This window comes from Marmota monax, unplaced genomic scaffold (assembly GCF_021218885.2).
Source record: "Marmota monax isolate L192 unplaced genomic scaffold, Marmota_monax_Labrador192_F-V1.1 WCK01_AAM20220418_F8-fsc00038, whole genome shotgun sequence".
Lineage (NCBI taxonomy): Eukaryota > Metazoa > Chordata > Mammalia > Rodentia > Sciuridae > Marmota > Marmota monax.
Window position 1 is genome coordinate 10,220,127 of NW_026692498.1, and position 19,887 is coordinate 10,240,013.

At 48.5% G+C, this 19,887-nt stretch overlaps 1 protein-coding gene across 1 annotated transcript in view; it reads left to right on the forward strand.

Moving 5' to 3' along the window:
- The window catches only part of Ahnak (AHNAK nucleoprotein), a 90,490-nt gene extending 70,836 nt beyond the window's left edge, over positions 1-19,654 (forward strand). Inside the window, exon 6 of the mRNA XM_046445545.2 lies at positions 18,172-19,654. Coding sequence (XP_046301501.1) covers positions 18,172-18,179 — 8 coding nt within the window. The 3' untranslated portion in view covers positions 18,180-19,654. The remainder of the gene's footprint in view (positions 1-18,171) is intronic.
- Positions 19,655-19,887: the final 233 nt, after the last annotated feature.

Sequence of the window (19,887 nt, forward strand, 5' to 3'; positions counted from 1 at the left end):
AGGGTCTTTTCTTATTTCCTTAATCTCAGCAGGTGACTCTCCCTCCATTAAAATTCTATCATGCTTACCTCTGCTTTCCAAAGCTCAGGGTCTGGTTTTTTGCTCTTGTCTCACTACCCACTAAAGATATAAAGATATGTGTGTGTGTGTGTGTTTGTGTGTATGTGTGTGTGTGTGTATGTATATATATGGCTGGGCATGTGGTGCACACCTGTAATCCCAGAGAATCTGGAGGCCGAGGCATGAGGATGGCAAGTTTGAGGCCAGCCTCAGCAACTTAGGGAGGCCCTGTCTCAAAATTAAAAAAAAAAATTAAAAGGGCTGGGAATGTAGATCAGTCGTCAAGCGTCTCTGGGTTTAATTCCCAGTCCAAAAAAAAAAAAAATAGATATCACAAAAATAACAAATTCTTAATTATTTTGTGTAATTCAAAGCTATTTAAGTGAAAAGTGACAGGGCTGGGCATGTAGCTCAGTGGTAGAGCACTGACGGGGGTCAGGACTGTGTGAGATCTCAAAGAGACTTTCTGGTTCCAACACCCCATGATTCTCAAGGCCTCCCTTCCTCCCTCAGGGAATAGTCAGCTCAGGGTAGGTGTTTGCTGCTCTCTGTGTAGGGTGGTGACTATAGGTTTGGGGCAGGGGACAGGCGGGGGAAGCTGGACCCATGTTCAGTGCCCCTGAGTCAGTTCCTGTGGTCTGATTTTATTTTTTCATTTGAAATGTTGTGAAATCCCAGATCATCAACCACGCCCTCTGAGAACACTTGTGCCTTACAATTCTAACCATGAGAGCTTTGGAGATGATTCCTACTTAGGAGCTCGGGAAACCCTGCTCCTTGCCCTTGCTGAGGATTTTGAAATGCGCTTGGGTTGACCAGCCAACCCAGTTTGCCCTGGACTGTTCTGGTTTTAGCATCAAAAGTCCCATGTCCCAGGAAACCCCTTAGTCTAAACCAGGACAGGTGGTGGCTTCAGGGCATGGCTGGCTTCCTCAGTGGGACAGGCCAGAGGTAAATAAGGGAACCAGCAGGAAGAGGGCCTCAAATTCAGCTGGGGTACCGGATAAATGCACCCTAGAGAGCCTGATTCAGTGGATAGATTTGGTAAGGACTAGAAGTCGACATTTAAGAAGCCCTCAGGTGAGTCTTGTGCAGATGATTCACTTACGACATCCCGAGAGACCCTGTGAGAGAGGCTGTGGGTGAAACAGAACCAGAACCTGCCTCAGGGGGCTTGTACTGCTGTGAGGGGACCATCTGGCCCCAGCCCACAGTGGAATGAAACGAGAGCTATAACACGAGCACCAGCCAACCTCTCCCCCTCCTCCCACTCTCCAAAGTCATTCAGTGCGTACAAAGCTTGGCTTTGTTCATTATGAGGGGTGACTTGGCATGTTCTGGCAGGATGCCTCGAGGAGAGTGTGTTAGTTGCAAGAAGTGAGTGTCCACTCCAGCTTCCACCAGGCCTTCCTGTCTCAGAACCACCCTGCTTTCTACTGTACAGAGAGAGCCATCTTGGAGGCCCACTGTAGCCCTGACTGTCCAGCAGGACAGTCAGGGGTCGAGGCAGTGGCCAGGTGGGCAGTTGTCGGTTCTGTTGCTTCTAAGTGAAACCTTCCCTAAAATGAATCCGTGAATGAACTCGAGTCCTCCAGGGCACTTGGTTATAAGGATAGGTCTAAGAGCTCCTGGAGGTCAAGTGGTCAACCCGAGAGGGCTTACTTGCTGGGCTTGTCCCTGTTGACCAAGGACAGAGAACCAGAGGTGTCCCTCAGGAGGAGAGCAAAGGAATGATGGCTACCTACACCTCCTGCACCAGACTCACCTGGAGGCTATGAAGTGCAATTGTTGTCCTGCTCCCGAGCTACTGTATGACTGTGCCACCAGCAGCTCAGCCTGGCTGCAGGACATGAGGTTAGCGGGCTCCTGGGGTGACATGCCACCACTGAGGTGCCAGGAGGGGCAGCCTGGAAGGATGGGGCTGAGCTGCACAACTGGCCCGGGAGAATCCATCAAGCTCATCCGGTCAGCCTGAGGGCCTGGGGGAGTGTGGCCTTGCAGGGACGGCGCCACAAATGTCTCTGGTAGCCGGGAGCACGGGCTCTGGAGCCAGCTCGCCTGGTTTGGAATCCCATCTCCGTCATTTATCAACTGAGTGACCTTAGGCTTGTCGTTAACCTCTCTTAACCTCAGTTTTCCCAAATGTAAAATGAGGTATTAATGTTCCCCAGGTGGCTGGGAGCATCGAATGACATGAACACCCAATCAGCTCAGTACGGTGCCTGTCCTGTAGTAAAGATAGTCTTCATTGTTATTAGTGACAGAAAGTGACAAAGCCCGTGATGTACCAGTCTGCTAGGGCTGCCGTAGCAAAAATAACACAGACTGAGCGGCTTCAACAACCGAAATGTATTTTCTCACAGTTCTGGAGGCTGCAAGTTCAAGATCAAGGTGTCAGCAGCTCTGTTTTTTCTCAGGCCCCTCTCCTGGACTCGCAGGTGACCACATTCTTGCTGTGTCCTCGCCGTGTCTTTGCTCTGCGCTTCTGCAACTCTGGTGTCTCTTTGTGTGTCCAAATGTCCTCATCTCATAAGGGAAACCTGTCAGATTGGATTAGGGGCCCCTCCCACCGCCTCATTTTAACTTAAATCATCTCTTTAAGGGACCTGTCCCCCGAGGCAGTTACCTTCTGAGGGATCGGGCCTCAGGGCGTCAACATATGAATTTGAGGGACACAATCCAACCCATGACAAGGGCCAAAGTCAGGGCCAGGATCTCTGGAGATCAGACCTAACAGGCCCTCCCTGGGGAGGCCAGAGTCTAATGTGGGGCCCAAGCGTGTCCAGGGGAGGAGTGGGCAATGCTGTGGTTGCCCCGGCAGCCCAGGGACCCAGGCAGGCCCCAAGGGCAGTGTGTTTGGGATTAAAGTCAGATGGTGGGGTGTGCTGGAGCCTAGCAGCTGCGGTTGGGATCTACTCCAGGGGAGGAATGGGGAAGCGAGCTCAGGAGATTCCAGAGCGGAAGAGCAGATGGGGCTCCAGAAGAAGCATGAGTCTCACCCCCAGGGCTGGGGGCCAAAGTGAAAGGCAAGGCCTGGGAGCCAGGATTTGGACCAACCAACTGGCTCAAGTCTTCCAGGTTCACGAAACCGTCGTTTTCCTCAGTGGATCAGGAGACGTTAGTATTCCGGGGGCCAATTTGATAAGGGCCTGGCGTAGGTTTCAGGCCATCCAAGGCCTTCTAGTGGATCCGGTTGATGCCTTTTTCTTAAGAAATACAAATCCGAGCCTTTGGCAGAGATCTGGGTTGGGAGGGTGTGGGTCCTCCACTTCCTGGAGACTTTAAAGGACAGCGCCAGAGCTAACATGGACCGGCACTTTAGTTCACTGTCCCATGGTGACCTTTGCAGAGGTCACGTACCAAGCCCCCCTCAGCTCCTTCTCCACCCCTCCCTGCCACTCTCTTCTCCCCAAGTGTCCTCCTGAAGTTGCTCTGTGGCTCTCCCTGTTGTCCTGGAAGGTCCGTCCCTGTGAGCCCTGAAAGGCTGCGGGTTCCGGTACTGCCCATCTGGTATCTCCTCGCTGCCCAACCCACTTCGATTTTGGCTAAAGGAGGAGTCCCAAGGGTGTGTGCTGGGAGGATATTGCTGGAACGAGGACCAGAAGTTCCAACTTTCATTATGAAACAATCCCGTTCCTTCATCTTCAGCTTCTCTTTCACATTCTGTGGTGTTCTTTAAATTGTTTGGGTTTTGGTCATCTCTCTGTTCATGGTCATTCTGAGGGTGCTGGGGTTGAAGATGGAATTCTTTTCAAATTCCTGGGCAGCCTCAGGGTGAACTCAGAATTTCTGACTTGGTACATGGCAGAGTGTGTGTAGGACACAGCCCCACTATTGAGATGTGTCCTTGACACACAGTCCACAAAATCCAGACCTAGAATTCAAACCCCAAATCTGGTTTCCAGAGTCCCCTTTGCACCCACTCTTTTGGGTGAACTGAAATCCCTTGAACGCTCTCTCTCAGTTCTCACAGACACTACATGGGAAGGCCGTGCTACAGTGCACTTGCTGTACTCCATCCCCAGGAGAAGTCTTTGACAGAGGCTGAGATGAAAATATGGCATTGACCGCGAAGGCTGTAATGAGGCCATCACTGGGTGACCGCTCCTACTAACCCTTTCCCCCCCCAAACAGCTGCTAGTAAGAAACCACAGGAATAGAACAGATCTCCCCAAGCCCCTGACACATGGAATCATAACAGCAGACAATGCAGTGGGTAGGACTTCAGTCCAGATGGGGACAGCCTGCATTCAGCTCTGGCTCACCCACTTGCTAGGTGTACTGCCTTCGCCTCAGGCTGCCCCTTGCTGAAATGGGGATGATAAAGCCATGCATAACACAGTATTATTCTGAGGGTGACATGAAACCACAAAGGTGAAATACTTGGCATGAAGGAAGTACTTGATAAATACTTTTATTATATAATAATGATATAATAATTGCAGTAATTATTGATACTCTCTTTGGAGTGGGCTTTATGATCTATCAGGCAGGCTTCTTGAGAATATTTTGCTAATTTTCTGTCATAGGTCCCCAAAGTGACATCTATCCCATGAGGTTAATTTCCTTAAACTAAAGACTTTTGTTCTTTTTGTTTTTTTTGGAGGGGGAGAAGTACTAGGAATTGAACCCAGATGGCCTCTACCACTGTGCTACAACCCAGTCCTTTTTAATTTCTTTCTTTGTTTTTTTGTTTTTTGTTTTTTTTTTTTTTTTTTGAGGCAGGGTCTTGTTAAGTTGCTGAGGGTCTGGCTTAGTTGCTGAGGCTGACCTTGAACTTGGGATGCGGCTGCCTCAGCCTCCTGAGTTGCTGGGATTGCAGGGGTGTGCCACCACACCTAGTGTGGCTTTTGGTCTTTGAGAGAATCCTGTTAATAATCTACTATTCCAAGCAATTAACTAGCAGTAGTTTTGCAGTGGTTGACTGGGAAGGGCAGAATGGGCACAGGGTGAGTGACGGAGGTGAGGAGGGCCCTGGAAGAGCAGCAGACTGAGGGCAGCCTTGCTCTGACCATACATTTTCCCCTGGGCTTATGTTCCTTATGTTGTTGGTTTTCTTTAAACTGAAGTCTTGCCGTAAGGATTATTCTGAAGTTTTGGTGGAGAAGAGATGAGCCTGACGCCTGTCCTTGGCCTGTGGAGGTGGAGTCACTAACCCCTGCTGGAAGGGCAGGCCCAAGATGCTTGCTCTTCTTGGAGTCTCTACCAACCTTTGCCATGACGGTTCTCCCCCACCCCCAAATAGTAGGGACTGAACCAAGGATGCTCTACCACTGAGCTACACCCTCCCTTTTTTGTTTCTGTATTTTGAGACAGTCTCATGAAGTTGCCCAGGCTGGCCTGGAACTTGCGATCCTCCTTCCTCAGCCTCCTGAGTTGCTGGGATTGCAGGCCTGCACTATTGTACCCAGCTGCCATTGTGTTTATCACAAATGTATAAGATATAGTCCATGTTTCTATAAATATATCAAAATAGATTCTCCTGTCATGTATAACTAAGAAGAAGAACAACAAAAGAACAGAGTTCTTGGTGTAGCACCATTTATTGGGCTATTCTGTGAATGGCATGAAAGACAAGGATCACTACTGCAAAGGGCTTTATCAAGATCCATGCTAACTAATGTGATAGCCAGCAGCCACTGGCCACGTGTGGCTACTGAGCATTGGAAATATAGCTAGCTCATATTAAGATGGATTATAGATCAGTTGAGTAAGTAGATCAGGAGAAGGAAGGAGAGGGAAGGGGAAGGGATTGGAGAAGGTTATTGATCAAATTATGTTATGTGGCCAGGTGTGATGGCACATGCCTGTTATCCCAGCAGCTTGAGAGGCTGAGGCTGGAGGATCACAGGTTCAAAGCCAGCCTCAGCAACTTAGCAAGGCTATAAGCAATCTAGTGAGACCCTGTCTCAAAATAAAAAATAAAAAGGGCTGGGGTTATAGCTCAGTGGTTAAGCACCCTTGAGTTTAATTCCTGGCACACACACACACACACACAAAAACTATGTGTATGTATGAAAATGGCATATGAATCATGCTAGTATGTATAATCAAAAGGCACTAATAAACAATAAATTGAAAACTGTAATGTTAGGGCTGGGATATAGCTCAGTGGTAGAGTGATTACCTAGCACGTGCAAGGCCCTGAGTTCCATCCCCAGCACTGCCAAAAAATAAAATAAATATTAAAAAAAAAAAGTTTGCAACTAGCTTGGGTAACAGTGAGTCCCCATATAAACAGATAAAAGGTAATGAGCTTTTGACTTTGACTGCAAAGTCAGCATCTACTGAGTGTCTGGTGCTGTGCTAAAGTGTCCAGAATGTAAAGACGATGAATATATCTCAGCAGGTAAGTCCAGTAAGCCTAGGGCTGGTGGCTCTTGAACCTCTCTGCTGATGACTTCCTCTCTCCTTCCCGGTGGAGGAGCAAGAGGAGGGCGTTCCAGGCATGGGAGGTGCACATAGGCCTGGGCCATCAGGAGATGGTGAGCAGCACAGTGTGGCTGGGGTAACTTGCTTAGGTAGATTGATGGCTAGGCCTGCGTGCAGGGAGGAGGGAGCCACTGGAGATTTTTTATACAGCTCTTCTTTGTTCTAATCATAATCATAACAGCAGTGATGGCAATGCCCAATATTGAGCACTTTCTTTGTGCTAGGCATTAGCTAAATGCTTTAACGTGAGTCATTTTATTCCACTTACAGGGGAGGCTAGGAGAGTTCACAGAGCCTGTTCACACAGCAGCAGGGCTGAGTCAAGCCAGCTGTCCAACCCTGAGCCATTGCTGATAACTGCTCCTTAGTCCCCCTAATCCTCAGTGTCCTCATCTGCAATATTTACTGCATATGGTTCTTTTATTGGGGGAGCATATATAAAATTTGGCACGGTGCCTGGAACATTATAAGAGCTCAGTAAGTGTTAGTCATTGTTATTTGTGTTTCTATTATCTATTTTAGGGTGTCCCCTGACAAGCCAGGTGCTGGGTGGTACCTTTGAAACTGCATAGGTTGGCACCAGTAAACTGAGCTCATAAAACCACTCTCACCAGAGGAGGGTGCAGAAGGGGGTGTGTTTCCACCATCTGCCCGTGCCCTCCCTGGTTGCTGTGGTTACCAGCCTGAGCACCTGATTCTCTGTCACTGGTGCCTCTTCGGCTCGTGTCTGGGTGACCCTGTTCCTACCTGGCTTTGTTCCACAGCTGCTTCTCTGAGGTCGCCTCCTGCCTCCCTCTCTGGTTTCAGTTTTGCTGCAGCTGAGTGGGGACAGACCCCACAGGGGACACAAGAGAGAACCGATGGAAGGGACCAGAGACCAGGAGGCTATGGAAGGTCTCCAGGGGAGGGAAGGTGGGGTGTGAGCAGAGGGGATGTGAAGGAGACCTGAGAATAAGGGACAGAAGGAGGATGCCACTAACCAAGGGAGGAGGGATACGTGGGTTGGTGTTATTGTTTGCGTCAACTCGCACGTTAATTCAGAAATGTTCAGAGGTGAAATGATCAGACTATGAGAGCTGTAACCTAATCACTGGTTTAATCCACTCGATGGCTTAACAGTTGAGAGGACTACTGTACTAGATGGTGACTGTGAGCAGGTAGGGTGTGGCTGGAGGAAGTAGGTCACTGGGGGTGTACCCTTGGGGTTATATTTTGTCTCTAGCTCATTACTCTCTCCCTTCTTCCTGGACGATCCGAGCAGCATTCTTCATCACGCCCTTCCTCCATGATGTTCTGCCTCATCTTGGGCCCAGAGCAATTGGAATTGGCCAGTCACAAACTAAATCTCTGAAACTGTGAGCCCCAAGGAAGCGTTCCTTCCTCTAAGTTGTACTTGTCAGGTATTTTGGTCACAGTGATGAGAAGCTAACACAGCTGGGGATGCTTTTGGCTGCAAGTAACAGCAAACCTGTCCAGTGGGGATTTAGATAAGAGGGACTCTTTTTCTCGAAGTTTGGATGCCAGCAGCAGTGTCCATGTCGATCGATGTCTCTGGGGTCCCCTCCACCTTCCCTCAGCTTTGGGCATTATGTTCTCCTGTGGCTGAGTCCACAGCAGCAAATAGCAAGCAGCACAGAACACACAATCTGCTCATGTCCTTCTTACTGGTGGGCGCAGGTGGCGGTAGAAGACCCCAGCTAATCTTCTCTAGATCCCACAATTCTGGGACCAGGGGCTGTGCCCATCTTGCTGATATCAAAGAACCTCTTTCCTCGACAAAAACAGATTTAGCCATCCAAGAAGGGGAATGGTGTGGAGAAGCAGTGTTGGCCGTAGGCACACCCATAAGGAGAGACTTTCTGCTGGGTTAATTGATGTGGGGTGGGGGGGCAGGTGGGATGAATGCTGAGAAGGAGCCTCCGGACTTGATGCTCAGTGGACTCCACCTGAGGCTCTTGAGAGGGTGGTTCCCAGGGGTTGCTGACCTTCACTGCAGACTGCAGGCTCTTCAGAATCATGGGGAGCCATTCAGGAGGCGAAGACTGTTTGCTGTTAAAGGTGAGAGTGGAGTGGGGACAGTCACTGGACTCAGGAGGTAGACTCAGGAAAGCTTTTCAGTTTGGGGCTGACTTGAAGATGAGTATAGGCTGAGAAAGGGGCCAGCAGGGGAGAGGGTGAAGATTTGAAGCAAGACAGGCTAGTTGATCCTGCATCCCCTGAAAGAGATCAAATTGCCAAGGTGATGGCTGACACTGTGACCAATGGGAAGACTTTTCTGAGAAGATTCAGATGCCTTCTCAGACAGGAGGGCAGGAGGGCAGGATGGTGAGCCCAGCCAGGATGGAGATTGCTCTCAGCTTGTGAAATGGGTCGGCTCATTTGGAGACTGAATCCATGATCTTGACTTTCTCCTCCTCTTTGTAACATCCTGATATCAACCACATTTAGGTTGCGCAAAGTGGTGCAGGCCTGTGATTCCAGTGACTCAGGAAGCTGAGATGGGAGGATGGCAAGTTCAAAGCCAGCCCCAGCAACTTAGTAAGGCCCTAAGCAATTTAGTGAGACCCTATCTCAAAATTTAAAAAATAAAAATAAAAAGGGCTGGGGATGTGACTCAGTAGTAAAATGCCCCTGGGTTAAATCCCCAGTACCCACCCCCCAAAGAGGTCTCACATTTAGAGTTCTACACTAGGAAGTCCAAAGAAAAAGCCCTGGGCTTGGGTCTTCTTTCCAGATGGATGGAACTGCCATGTGCCCAGCCATGGGTGGGGCTTTTATGGACACAATCTCAGGGTGTAGATCACTTAAGCAGCCTGGCCCCAGCAGGTCCTGGGGAGCTGGGTAGGCTGCAGGCTGGAGAGAATGAACCATGACTTGGGCAAACAGGGCTTGGGGCTCAGGATTAGTACTTACAAGTTGGGATTCTTTGGCCTCCTCTAAGTCTGTGCCTTCATCTGCAGAGGGTTGGGAAGTGGCAGCTCACCTCCATCCTCTGCTCACTTTTTTTTTTCTTTTTTGGGGGGGAGTTCCTGAAGATTGAACCCAGGGGCACTTTACCACCAAACCACATCCCTAGCACTTTTTATTTTTTGAGATTAGGGTCTCGCTAAGTTGATGTGTATGGTCTCTAACTTGCGATCCTCCTGCCTCAGCCTCCCTCGTTATTGGGATCATGGGCCTCTGTCAGCATGCCAGGCTCCCTGCCCACTGTTATAAAGTGTGCTGGCTCCTCATGGAGATTAACCAAACACCTTCTCGGCCCTTCCACCACCCGTCCCTGGAGGAGCCCAGTAGCCCGGCCTAGGATGGTGCTTTTCGTCACCATTCCCCCTGTTCTTTACTTCTGGCATCTTTTCCCCCTTTGTTTTGGGGAATGATGGCATGGGGCCCAGCTAGTAGGACTGACAGCCAAATCTTTCTCTTCTATTTATTCAGATGGTAGCCATGGATGCAGCAAAAAGCAAACAGAGGTTTGACTCGATATATGAGCTCAATATTCCACAACATTTGAGGCTGGTGTCTACTTACGTAGGAGGCATAAAACATAACATTATGTTTAAATGAATAATGGCACCAACAGAAAAAGAAAGTGCATTTTTAAGACAAAGTTCTTGGTAGGAATGCTCAGATGCTACGCTGGCCTGATTAATGCCTGCTCCGTGGGTCTCCTCTTCTGGCATTCACATCCGGGCTGTCTCATGGGTACGAGTTCAGAAAGGAAAAGTTCTCTCTGAAGCCACCCCCTTCTTCTGGCAGGTGGGGTAGGACTTTGAGCTAAGCCGGGCTCTGTGTGTGTCTGTGGTGTTGTCGGGGAGGTTGGGAACCAGTGAGGAGCAGGATCCCTCTGTTCCCATCAAAGTTGCTCCTATCAGATCCTTCCTGCTCCTTGCCTGGGCTGTCTGGTGCCTGCATCTTTTCTCTAAACAGAAAGCTAAATGGGGATTCCTTGAGTCTGTACCTGGGAAGTTCTTGGGAAAGTGTCTGGCTCTCCTATGGTCACATCCGCCCCCCATGGAATCAGTCAGTCAGTCAGTCAACAAACACGGGAGGACCTGGAACTTGTGCCAGGTGGAAAAGAAGCTTCAGGTGCATCTTTGCCCTCAAGAAATCAGCACCTAGCTGGAGAAAAACAAGGTGTGCCATGGAAATCAAGAACTGGGAGGCCTCTGGGAGCAGCCCTTCCCCGTGGCACGGACATCCTGGAAGGCCAAAAGTGCTGGGCGGGGCCTGCTCCTAGTCCTGGCAGCCGGAGCAGAGAGAAAGAGAATCTGGGATTCATTGTGCGGTTGTTCCTAACTTCCTTCTGCTTTCGAGATCCTCTTCTAAGGGAGAACAATGCCCTGAACACCGAGGCCCAGGCTTCCTTGGCAATAGCCCAGCGCTGGCGTTGGGGCAGATGGGGTTTGACTCTGGACTCTGAGAATCGCTGGGGACAGTGGGGTTTGGGGCTGGTTCGGGTCCCCGCTTGTGGAAAAAGTCCCCTTCACCCCCGTCTCATGTATACAAGTTCTTGTGGAACTGTCCCTGTTTGCCAAGGAAGGACAGTCCAGGGGCTACCAGGTTCTCAGGCAGCTGGGTGGAGGGGCCTGGAGCTGCCAGCTCCCTCAGGACCTCGGTCTGGAGCCAAGAGCCTGCTGCTGCCACACCCCCAGCCGAGGAGGACAGAGGAGGCTCCTGAGAACCTCTCCCTGGTGGAAGGGTCCTGCGCTGCAGCTGGTATGTCCACAGCCAGGCTTGTAAGGCCAGCGGGGGGCAGGAGGCCTGTGTCCAGGGAGTGGGGTGGGGCTTCCTGCCCCTGCCTTCACACTTGGCCTTTCTTTGTAGATTCCAGTACATTGACCAGCCCTTCTAGACCCTTCATCATCAGAAAAAGAGTTGTGAAGTGAGGGACCCGCATGCGGAGAGGAGAAGAGAGGCTACAGGGGAGGGTGACCAAGGTCCCAGCCTGTGGAGCCTCCTGGGAAGGATGAGGTGGGAGTGGCAGGTGGAAGATGAGGCGGGAGGGGCGAGGCCACCCTGAGATGGCTATGGGGGGCAGCCATCCTGAGGGTGACAGGAGGAGGGGGTCCCATGCTTACATCACCCAGGTTCCACGCTCTCCCTGTCCTGGTGCCATTCTTATTTGTTGTTGTTGTTGTTTAAAATTCGTCTTCACACAGATCTGTTTTTAAGGCCTTGAGTTTGATTACAAAGAAACTTTTTTCATGGCTGTGAGGGAAGCCCAACAGGTACCACTGGAGCCATCTTGAACTGCCTGGGCATCGTGTGAGTTCTCTGTGTAGGTCCACAGCAGGGTCTCCAGGCGCGTCTGACGTCCATGTTGGGGGAGGGAGTAGGGTGATGTGTGTGACTTGTGTCCCATTCAAGATGCTCCAGAGCTAACAGCGCTGCTGCTTGGCCAGGCATTCCCTGGGCTTCCTATCAGCATTCTAACATGGGAGAATGACAGTGGCTGCTTTGGAGGCCTTGGTGACATGGAGCTGAGTCCTTATGTTTAGGACAACACCTAGTGTATAGTAAATGCTCCGCCAATGTTGACAATCACCGTAACTCACTGTAACTTGGGAGGTGTCTTAGTTCAGTTTTCATTGCTATCATAACATAACCTGAGGCTGGGTAAGTTATTATTTTTTTTAAAGGTGTATTTTGGCTCCTGGTTCTGGAGGTTAGAAAGGTGTCAGCATCCGCTTGGCTTCTGATGAGGGCTTCTTGCCGTGGCACAGTGGTGGGGAAGCAGAAAAGGGAAGTGCACTTGTGGGGAGGGAGTACACGAGGGAGGGAGGGACAGGGGAGGCCAACCTGCTTGGTAAGAGCACTCCTCAAGGTAAATAATCCAGTCCCTTTAGACCTCAATTACTCCCATGAGACCTAACCCAGTCTGAGATCAAGAGATTTGCTCATAAGGGTGGTGCCCCCATGACCTAATCATCTCCCCCCAGGCCCCGCCTTTTAAAGGTCCCGCCACTTCTCAATACCATTACCTTGGGGACAAGGCTTCCAGCACGTGAATCTCTGGGGTACAGACTGTAGGAGGAGGTTTTGGTTGAAGCTCTCACACCCTGGGAGCTTATCGTCTGCCTGCATGGAGACAGGACCAGGACAGGCACTGCCTCCAGTTACCCTCCTGCTCTCTCTGGATCTCTGCTGTCTCCACTGGGACAGGTGCAGCCAGGTGGCACGACCATCCTTTCCCTCATGATCATAGGATTGCACTAAGATACGATGATGGCACGAGTCACCATGAAATATCCATGATGTAATCAGTGGTCATCTTTGTCCAGAGGAGGCTCAGAAATGGGCTCCGGGGGATGGAGACTGGTGCGCATGTTCTGGGGGCTCGTTGGATCCGTCTAGTCATGGGCTGTTTCTGGAAGGGCAGAAAGAGTTGGAGGGAGAAAGGAGCTGTGGGAAGCAATCCCAGGTTCCCGGTGGGACTGGAAATTGTGCTGCAGGCCCTGGAAGGCTGACTTCCTGTTTGGCCTGGCACTTGTTCTCCCACGTTTTCGGCGCTGACACATCCTCTCCCTCCCCCTCTCTGGATGGCTCCCTCATGTGTAAAATGAGGGGGTTGCGTCCGATCATATCTAAGGACACGTTAGGCTTGAGAAAGCAATGATTCTGCCTCCCAGCCCTGCCACCCCTCACTTTTCCTTCAGGCCTCTTGGTTGGCGGTGAGAAGAGGAGTACAAAGCAGGAGAGAGAAGCAGGGAGAGATGTGTGTCCTATAGCACCCAGGACAACCCCCCGCCCCCCCAGCAAAGAATGGTCCAGTCCAAAATGTCAATAGTACTGAGATGGTTTGAGGGGAGGAGAGGAAGAAAGCAAATGCATAAATTCCCTACAAGTAATAAATGGTTGAATAAATAAAAGGAGAAATCTAGGGAGAAACCAAAATGCATGGCAGAAGCTTTATGTAGGAGAGAACAGAGAAGTCACCAAGTGGGGAGGATGTGCGGTCAAATGGTTAGAGCTGGGTGAGTGGCGTTTCAGGGGCTGGCCTCAGTACAAACCAGGGTTGAGGGGTGCTGTACTTGGATGCTGAATGCCCCCCAAAGGGTTCATGGGTTAAAGATTTGGTCCTCAGGGAGGTGGTGGAAGCTTGTGAAAAGTCACGAGGCCCTCAAACAAGACACACTGGCCCCTCCTTCTTTCTCACTTTCTGGCTCTAAAGAGAGCGGTTTGCTGTACCAGGCGCTCCCTGCCGTCAGCATCTGGCACCCCCAACAGAAACCCGAAGCAGAGGCTCTGCTGGATCTTGAACAGGAACCTCTGAAACCAAGGGCCAAAGGAAACCTTCTTCTTTTTATGAGTCAACTGTCTTGGTTATTTCATTATAATATCAGAGCTCTGACTAACACAGGGGAATTGATGCCACTCTCCCTTGTCCTTCATGGTTTGCTTTGGAAGATGCCACCCCCAGTTAGGGACCTGTATTAGTCAACTTTTTTACCCCTGTGACCAAAATACCTGTCATAAACAACTTGGAGGAGGAAAGGTTTATTATTTTGGCTCCTGGTGTCAGAGGTTGTCCATGGTTGGTTGGCTCCAAGACAGAAACCTCACGGTGGAAGGGCTTAGCCTTGAGCGGTTGGGAAGCAGACAGGGAGTGAGGCAGATAAAGTCCCCAAGAATACACCTCTACTGGGCTACTGCCTCCAGCCAAGCCCTGCCTCCTTTCAGTAGCCCATTCAAATTATCAATCTGTGAATGGATTAACCCACCGACGAGGTTGCAGTCCCCATGATCCAATCACTTCCCCAAAGCCTCCCCTCCGAACATCGCTGCATTGAGGGCCAAGTTTTGAACACTGGTGCTCTGGGGGCAGATTCCAGATCCAAACCATAACAGGACTTATGGAATTTTAGCAATGCAGCCAGGTCGGCAGTGGTGCAGGTTGGTGTCACATGACTGCCTTAGGGTAACACTGGATGTCCAAAGTCTCTGGTGATCATCACCAACTGAGCTCTAACATGGGAGCTCCGTCATGACTTGTTTTCCTACAAGACCTTTGCTCCTTAATGCAATAACAACAAGCCCGTTATGTCCAGCTCTAGAGGAAGATGTCACGTAAAGCAAGATTCAAAGATAGAAACAGAGAGAGAATGTCTTCACAGCTTTAAAGATGGGAAAAAAATTTTTCTAAAACAGAACACAAAAATTCAATGAATTGGATTTTATCAAAATTGAAAGTCTCGGGCTGGGGTTGTGACTTAGCAGGAGAGCACTTGCCTAGCACGTGTGAGTCCCTGGGTTCGACCCTCAGCACCACATAAAAATAAATGCATTGTGTCCAACTACAACTAAAAAAATAAATATTTTAAAAAAGAATTAAAAGTCTCTCTCCATCAAAAGGAGCCATTTGAAAAATGAAAAGGGGACACAGGATACAGCTCATATGCATGAGGTTCTGGGTTCAACCCCAGCACCAGAAAATGCTATTAAAAATACTATTACTACTAATAAAAAATGAAAAGGCAAGCTCGAACTCAGAGATGATCTATATACCTGCAATGTGTTTATTTGCCAAAGTATTTGTTTCCAGAATAGATGAAGAACTACAAATCAATCAGAAAAAGAAAACTGATTAAAAATGGGCAAAAGACCTGAAAAGACATTCACTAAAGAGGATATGCAGGTAGCTAAATACCTATGCAAAGGTGCTCAGCACAACCACTCATCAGGAAAATGCCAATCAAGACCACAGTGGGACACTACTACCCACCTACTAGAGAGGCTGAAGTGACCAGACGTGGCTGAGGCTGTGGAACAATCGAAACGGCCGTGTCTCACTGTGGGTGTAGGGAAGTGGTACAATCATTTAGGAAAACACTTTGGCAGGTTCTGTTTAAGCTACAGATAATCTACTCTACAACCCAGTAATTCTACTCCCGGGTAAATATTCCCCATGCCAAGAAAAAGATATATCCAACTAGCTACTTGGGAGGCTGAGGTAGGAGGGATGGAAGTTTGAGACCAGCGTTGGTAGAATTAGTGAGACCCTGTCTCAAAACAAAATTAAAAAAAAAAATTAAAAAGGGCCGGGGGTGTAGCTCAATAGTAGGGACACTTGTGTTTAATCCACAGAACTTGCCCGCAATGTGCACAAAAGATAAATATAAGAATATTCAAGGTGTTTCTACACACTTGCAACACCTCAAATTCCCATCAATGTAAGGCCAGAAAAAAACAAAGGTGGCATGTTCTTATATCAGAATACTCACAATGATGGAAAGATTATGCATTCTCTGATTCCACAAATGCAAAGTTCAAGAAGAGGCTAATCTAACCTATGATGAGTTAGACCCTGGTAATGTCTGGTTGGGATATGGACTGGGCAGGTGCATGAGGGAACATTTTGGGGTGCTGTAAGTTCCACTGTCCCCTTTTTACAGAGCCGGTGTTGGTTATATGAATGCATGTATGTACATGATGGTCAAGCTGTCCATTAAGATGGGTCCCTTGGGCCGGGGATGTGGCTCAAGCGGTAGCTCGCTTGCCTGGTTCGATCCTCAACACCACATACAAACAAAGATGTTGTGCCGAAAACTAAAAAATAAATATTAAAATTCTCTCTCTCTCTCTCTTAAAAAAAAAAAAAAAGATGGGTCCCTTTATGTGATTTACTGAATGTATATGATACGTCTATTTAAGAAAAAGTGAAAAGAAATGCAGATAATTATGTCCAAGGGAAGCAATAACAACAATTATTTACTGAACACTCCATAGATATCAACTTGCTTTATTTCCCTTAATCCCATACAAAGCATCTGTCAAACAGATGTTTTCTCATTTTACAGATAAAGAAACTGAGGCTTAGCTATGTTAAATAACTCATGTGAATCTCATCGCTGGTGAGTATAGGAGCCAGGACTCGAATGCCACATTCTGCACTGATGCCGCTTGGCTTGGGAACTTGAGGGTGATTCTTGGTTTTCTGCTTTGCCGACAACTTCCTTAAACATCAGGTGTTGGAGAGTCCATTCTTTAAAGAGAACTTCATCACGGGTCCTGGTATTCCGGGAGCCTAAAATCCCCCTAATTCTTTAAAAAAAATGGACTGGGGAACCCAACCTCTTAATGCACCCTTTCCATAAATTTGTTCCAGTGGAAAAAGATCCACAGTTTCCTACCCACGCTGTTCATCCCAACCATTCTGTTAAAAATTCTCTGAGAAAGAAAGGGGGTGGGCTATAGCGATCAATATTGTGAGCCACGTTTAAGTTCCAGTTCTTCTCCTTTTAAACTGTGAGGCTCCTGAACAGTTATTTAACTTCGCAAAGCCTTTGTGTCTGGTCTGCATAAAGGAGACAGTGGCATTTACCTTGCAGTCTCATTGTGGGGATTAAAAGAGGCCACCCTTAGGAAGTGCTCAGTTCAGCAACAGGTTTATAGCAAGTGCTCAGTAGAGAGAAGGGTAGAGATATCACAGTTTTTGCTTCATTGGTGGCCCAGTCCAAGGCTCTTACAGAGGCTTAACACCTCCCCTCTATGTGTTAGTGTGTTTGAGTTACTATAACAAAATGCTTGAGGCTTAATTAGCTCACTGTTAGCTCTGGAGGCTCAAGGACATGGCACCAGCAGCTCTGCTCTGGAGAAGACCTCTTGGCATCCCACTCACCACATCCAAACCACAGCACCCTCTTGACAATCAACACACATTTTTTTATTATATTAATTAATTTGAAATTTAATTGGAATAAAAACTGTGTGAATAATTTCTCCACAAAGGGTGCATATGCTGACAGAATGAGGCAGAATCTCAGTGTTTGGGTGGGTCATTTTGAATTAGATGGCCACACAAAATGGGTAGAGAATCGGAAGTGTCCTTCCAAGTGGAGGGCCCGAGGAGAGAGAATCCTAGAGAGAGAGATGGAGCTTGGGAATAGTTAGCAGGCTATTTTGATGGGTGCCTAAGATGCATTAGGAATTAGTGGAAGATAAAGTTGGAAAGGAAGACTGGCTCCAGATGAGGCCTCCCCTAAGGTGCTCATGGGAGGTGAGGGACTGGCCAGTGTGGGTCCCAGGGGTGGTGACCTGCGCCTGACTCAGGCTGGAGCAGGTAGGCTCAGGGGGAAGGGGAGGGTGTGATTGATGAGAGATGAGGGACTCCTGAAGTTTTGTATGGGTTTAGGAAGCATAAAGAGGAAAGGGAAGAGAGAAAGTCAGTTTGGAGTTGATAACAGAAGGGATTACTTGTTCCTTATCTATTTAATTTTTTTTTCTGCGATGCTGGGGGTGGAACGCAGGCCTTGCAAGTGCCAGGTAAGTTGCTCTACATCTCCGGCTCCTAAAGAAGATTTCTTCATGGCTGAGGCTCAGGAGGGTGGATCTCTTCCTGGTTCCTCACCTTCATTTTCTATTTGGATGTTCTTGAGAACACACTGTCCTCTTCTGGCCTCGGACTTGAACAGGGGCACCCAAAGGACAGGCCCTGGCTTTCCACAAAGCTTCCTTTCTGCCCTCGCCAGCTGCGGGGAAAACCAGGCAGGGGGAGGCACATGCAGACCCCAACAGAACCAAGAGCCGGAGCTTCCAGATCCTTCTCCAAATGCAAGAGTTTGTTTCGATGCTCTACCAAAGGGCGAGGGTCCCTTCCTCCGGCCTGTGCAAAGCGTCCTGGTTGTATGGAGACATGCAAATAATGTTTTGAATAAAAATCTCTTTGTTGTTGTTTTACAGGGCTGTAGCCATGGCCAGGAAGAAAACCGCCCCCTCTGAAGGTTGTTTTTGTGGCTGTTCTTTGGAGCATTGTTCTAAAAATGGGAAATTGCATATTGCGGTGCCAGAGGAAACAAACACCTGCAGCTAAAGGGCTACCTTCCATGAGGTGGCTTTTCAGAGCACGCACGATTATAGCCCCAGCCTCCTCGGTTGGAGGCTGAGCAGAGACTCTATTGGTGCCCGTCTTTCTTTTCTTTTCTCTTTTCTTTCTTTCTTCCACTTTTTCTTTTTCTTTTTTCTCTCTCTCTCTCCTCCCCTCCCCTGCCTTTCTCCACCCTTCTTTCTTCTCCCTCCCTCCCTTTCTTTCTTTTTAGTACCGGGGATTGAACCCTGAGTGCTTTACCACTGATCCACACCTCCAGCCCTTTTTGTTTTTTTATTTTGAGACAGGGTCTCACCAACTTGCCCAGGTTGGTTTTGAATTTGTGATCCTCCTGCCTCAGCCTCCCTCAGAAGTAGCTGGGCTCACGGGCGTGAGCCACTGTGCTTGGTTATTGGTGCTTCCCTTGCAAGGGTGTGGGTGTGGGCTTATGTTTGCAACTAGGGTGGGCTTGGGCAGCTAGCGGGTGCAGGTGATCATCCACTTATCCACCCAATAAACGTTTATCGAGCATCGATTCTGTGCCATCCCTGGTGGGTTTTGCTCTGCTCCTTTCCTGGGTGGTTGAGTCACCGGGAGGGGGGTGCAGGCAGGCAGGCAGCTTTGCCGTCACTTCTTTATTCTATTTGGTTTCTCAGAGTCAGCGCATGATTACTGCCTCTGCCTCTCACTCTGAGGAGCCAGAGAGAACCTCAGCACATTCCCTCTTTCTTTTCTTTCTCCCTCTTTCTCTTCCCCTTACCCCTCTCTCTCTTTCTCTTTGATTAGTCTAAAAAAGTAGAAATGTAATTCTTAACATGAGGATCGATGCATTTCTTCAGACCCATGATTTTTCCATGTGCCTTGTCACCCACGGGGAGGACGGTCTGAAATTCTTGTTCTTTGGCAGTAGACATTAAGCGATAACTTTTGGGTTCTCTGGTTAATATTTAACATTTATCAACACTGATATAATTGCAAAATATTCAGGCCTTGAAACTGATTAAGCGTGAAATGAATGCATTTCAGATGGATTTGTGGTTTAAGAAGAATCTGGTTTTGTAAGCTGATTCCATCATCATTCACAACCAAGAAAGATAGTGACGAAGGGACCAATGGATTTCAAACTTTTTGGAATTTTTTATTACAACTTCCTGCCCATGTTATGCATGAATTCCTCAAATGAATCGGATGAGAATAGTGGATGTGTGTGGGGGGGTCTTCTTTGGGGGCCAAGGTTTTCTCTCTGGGACTACTTGGTTATTGATGTGAACTTGCCTAGAAGCAGAGAGAACTTGCCTAGAAGGCATGGAGGTGTGAACAGTGTTAATTTGGAATAAAAAAGAGTCTCGAGTTTTGTAACTGAATTTACAGTCTTATTTTCTACATTGGTTTCAAATTCTCACTAGAGGCTCAAAAGCAGGACCCTGTGCTGCAGATTCACATCCAAGTGATTTATTTATTTATTTATTTGTTACCTGGAGTCTCTGATTTTTCTGCAATGAGTGGCAAGGTAACAAAAATGTGGTTCATAACTTCCTGGGGCTCATGTTCTAGAGAGGGGAATAAATATAAGCACATATGCCACAGTGAGA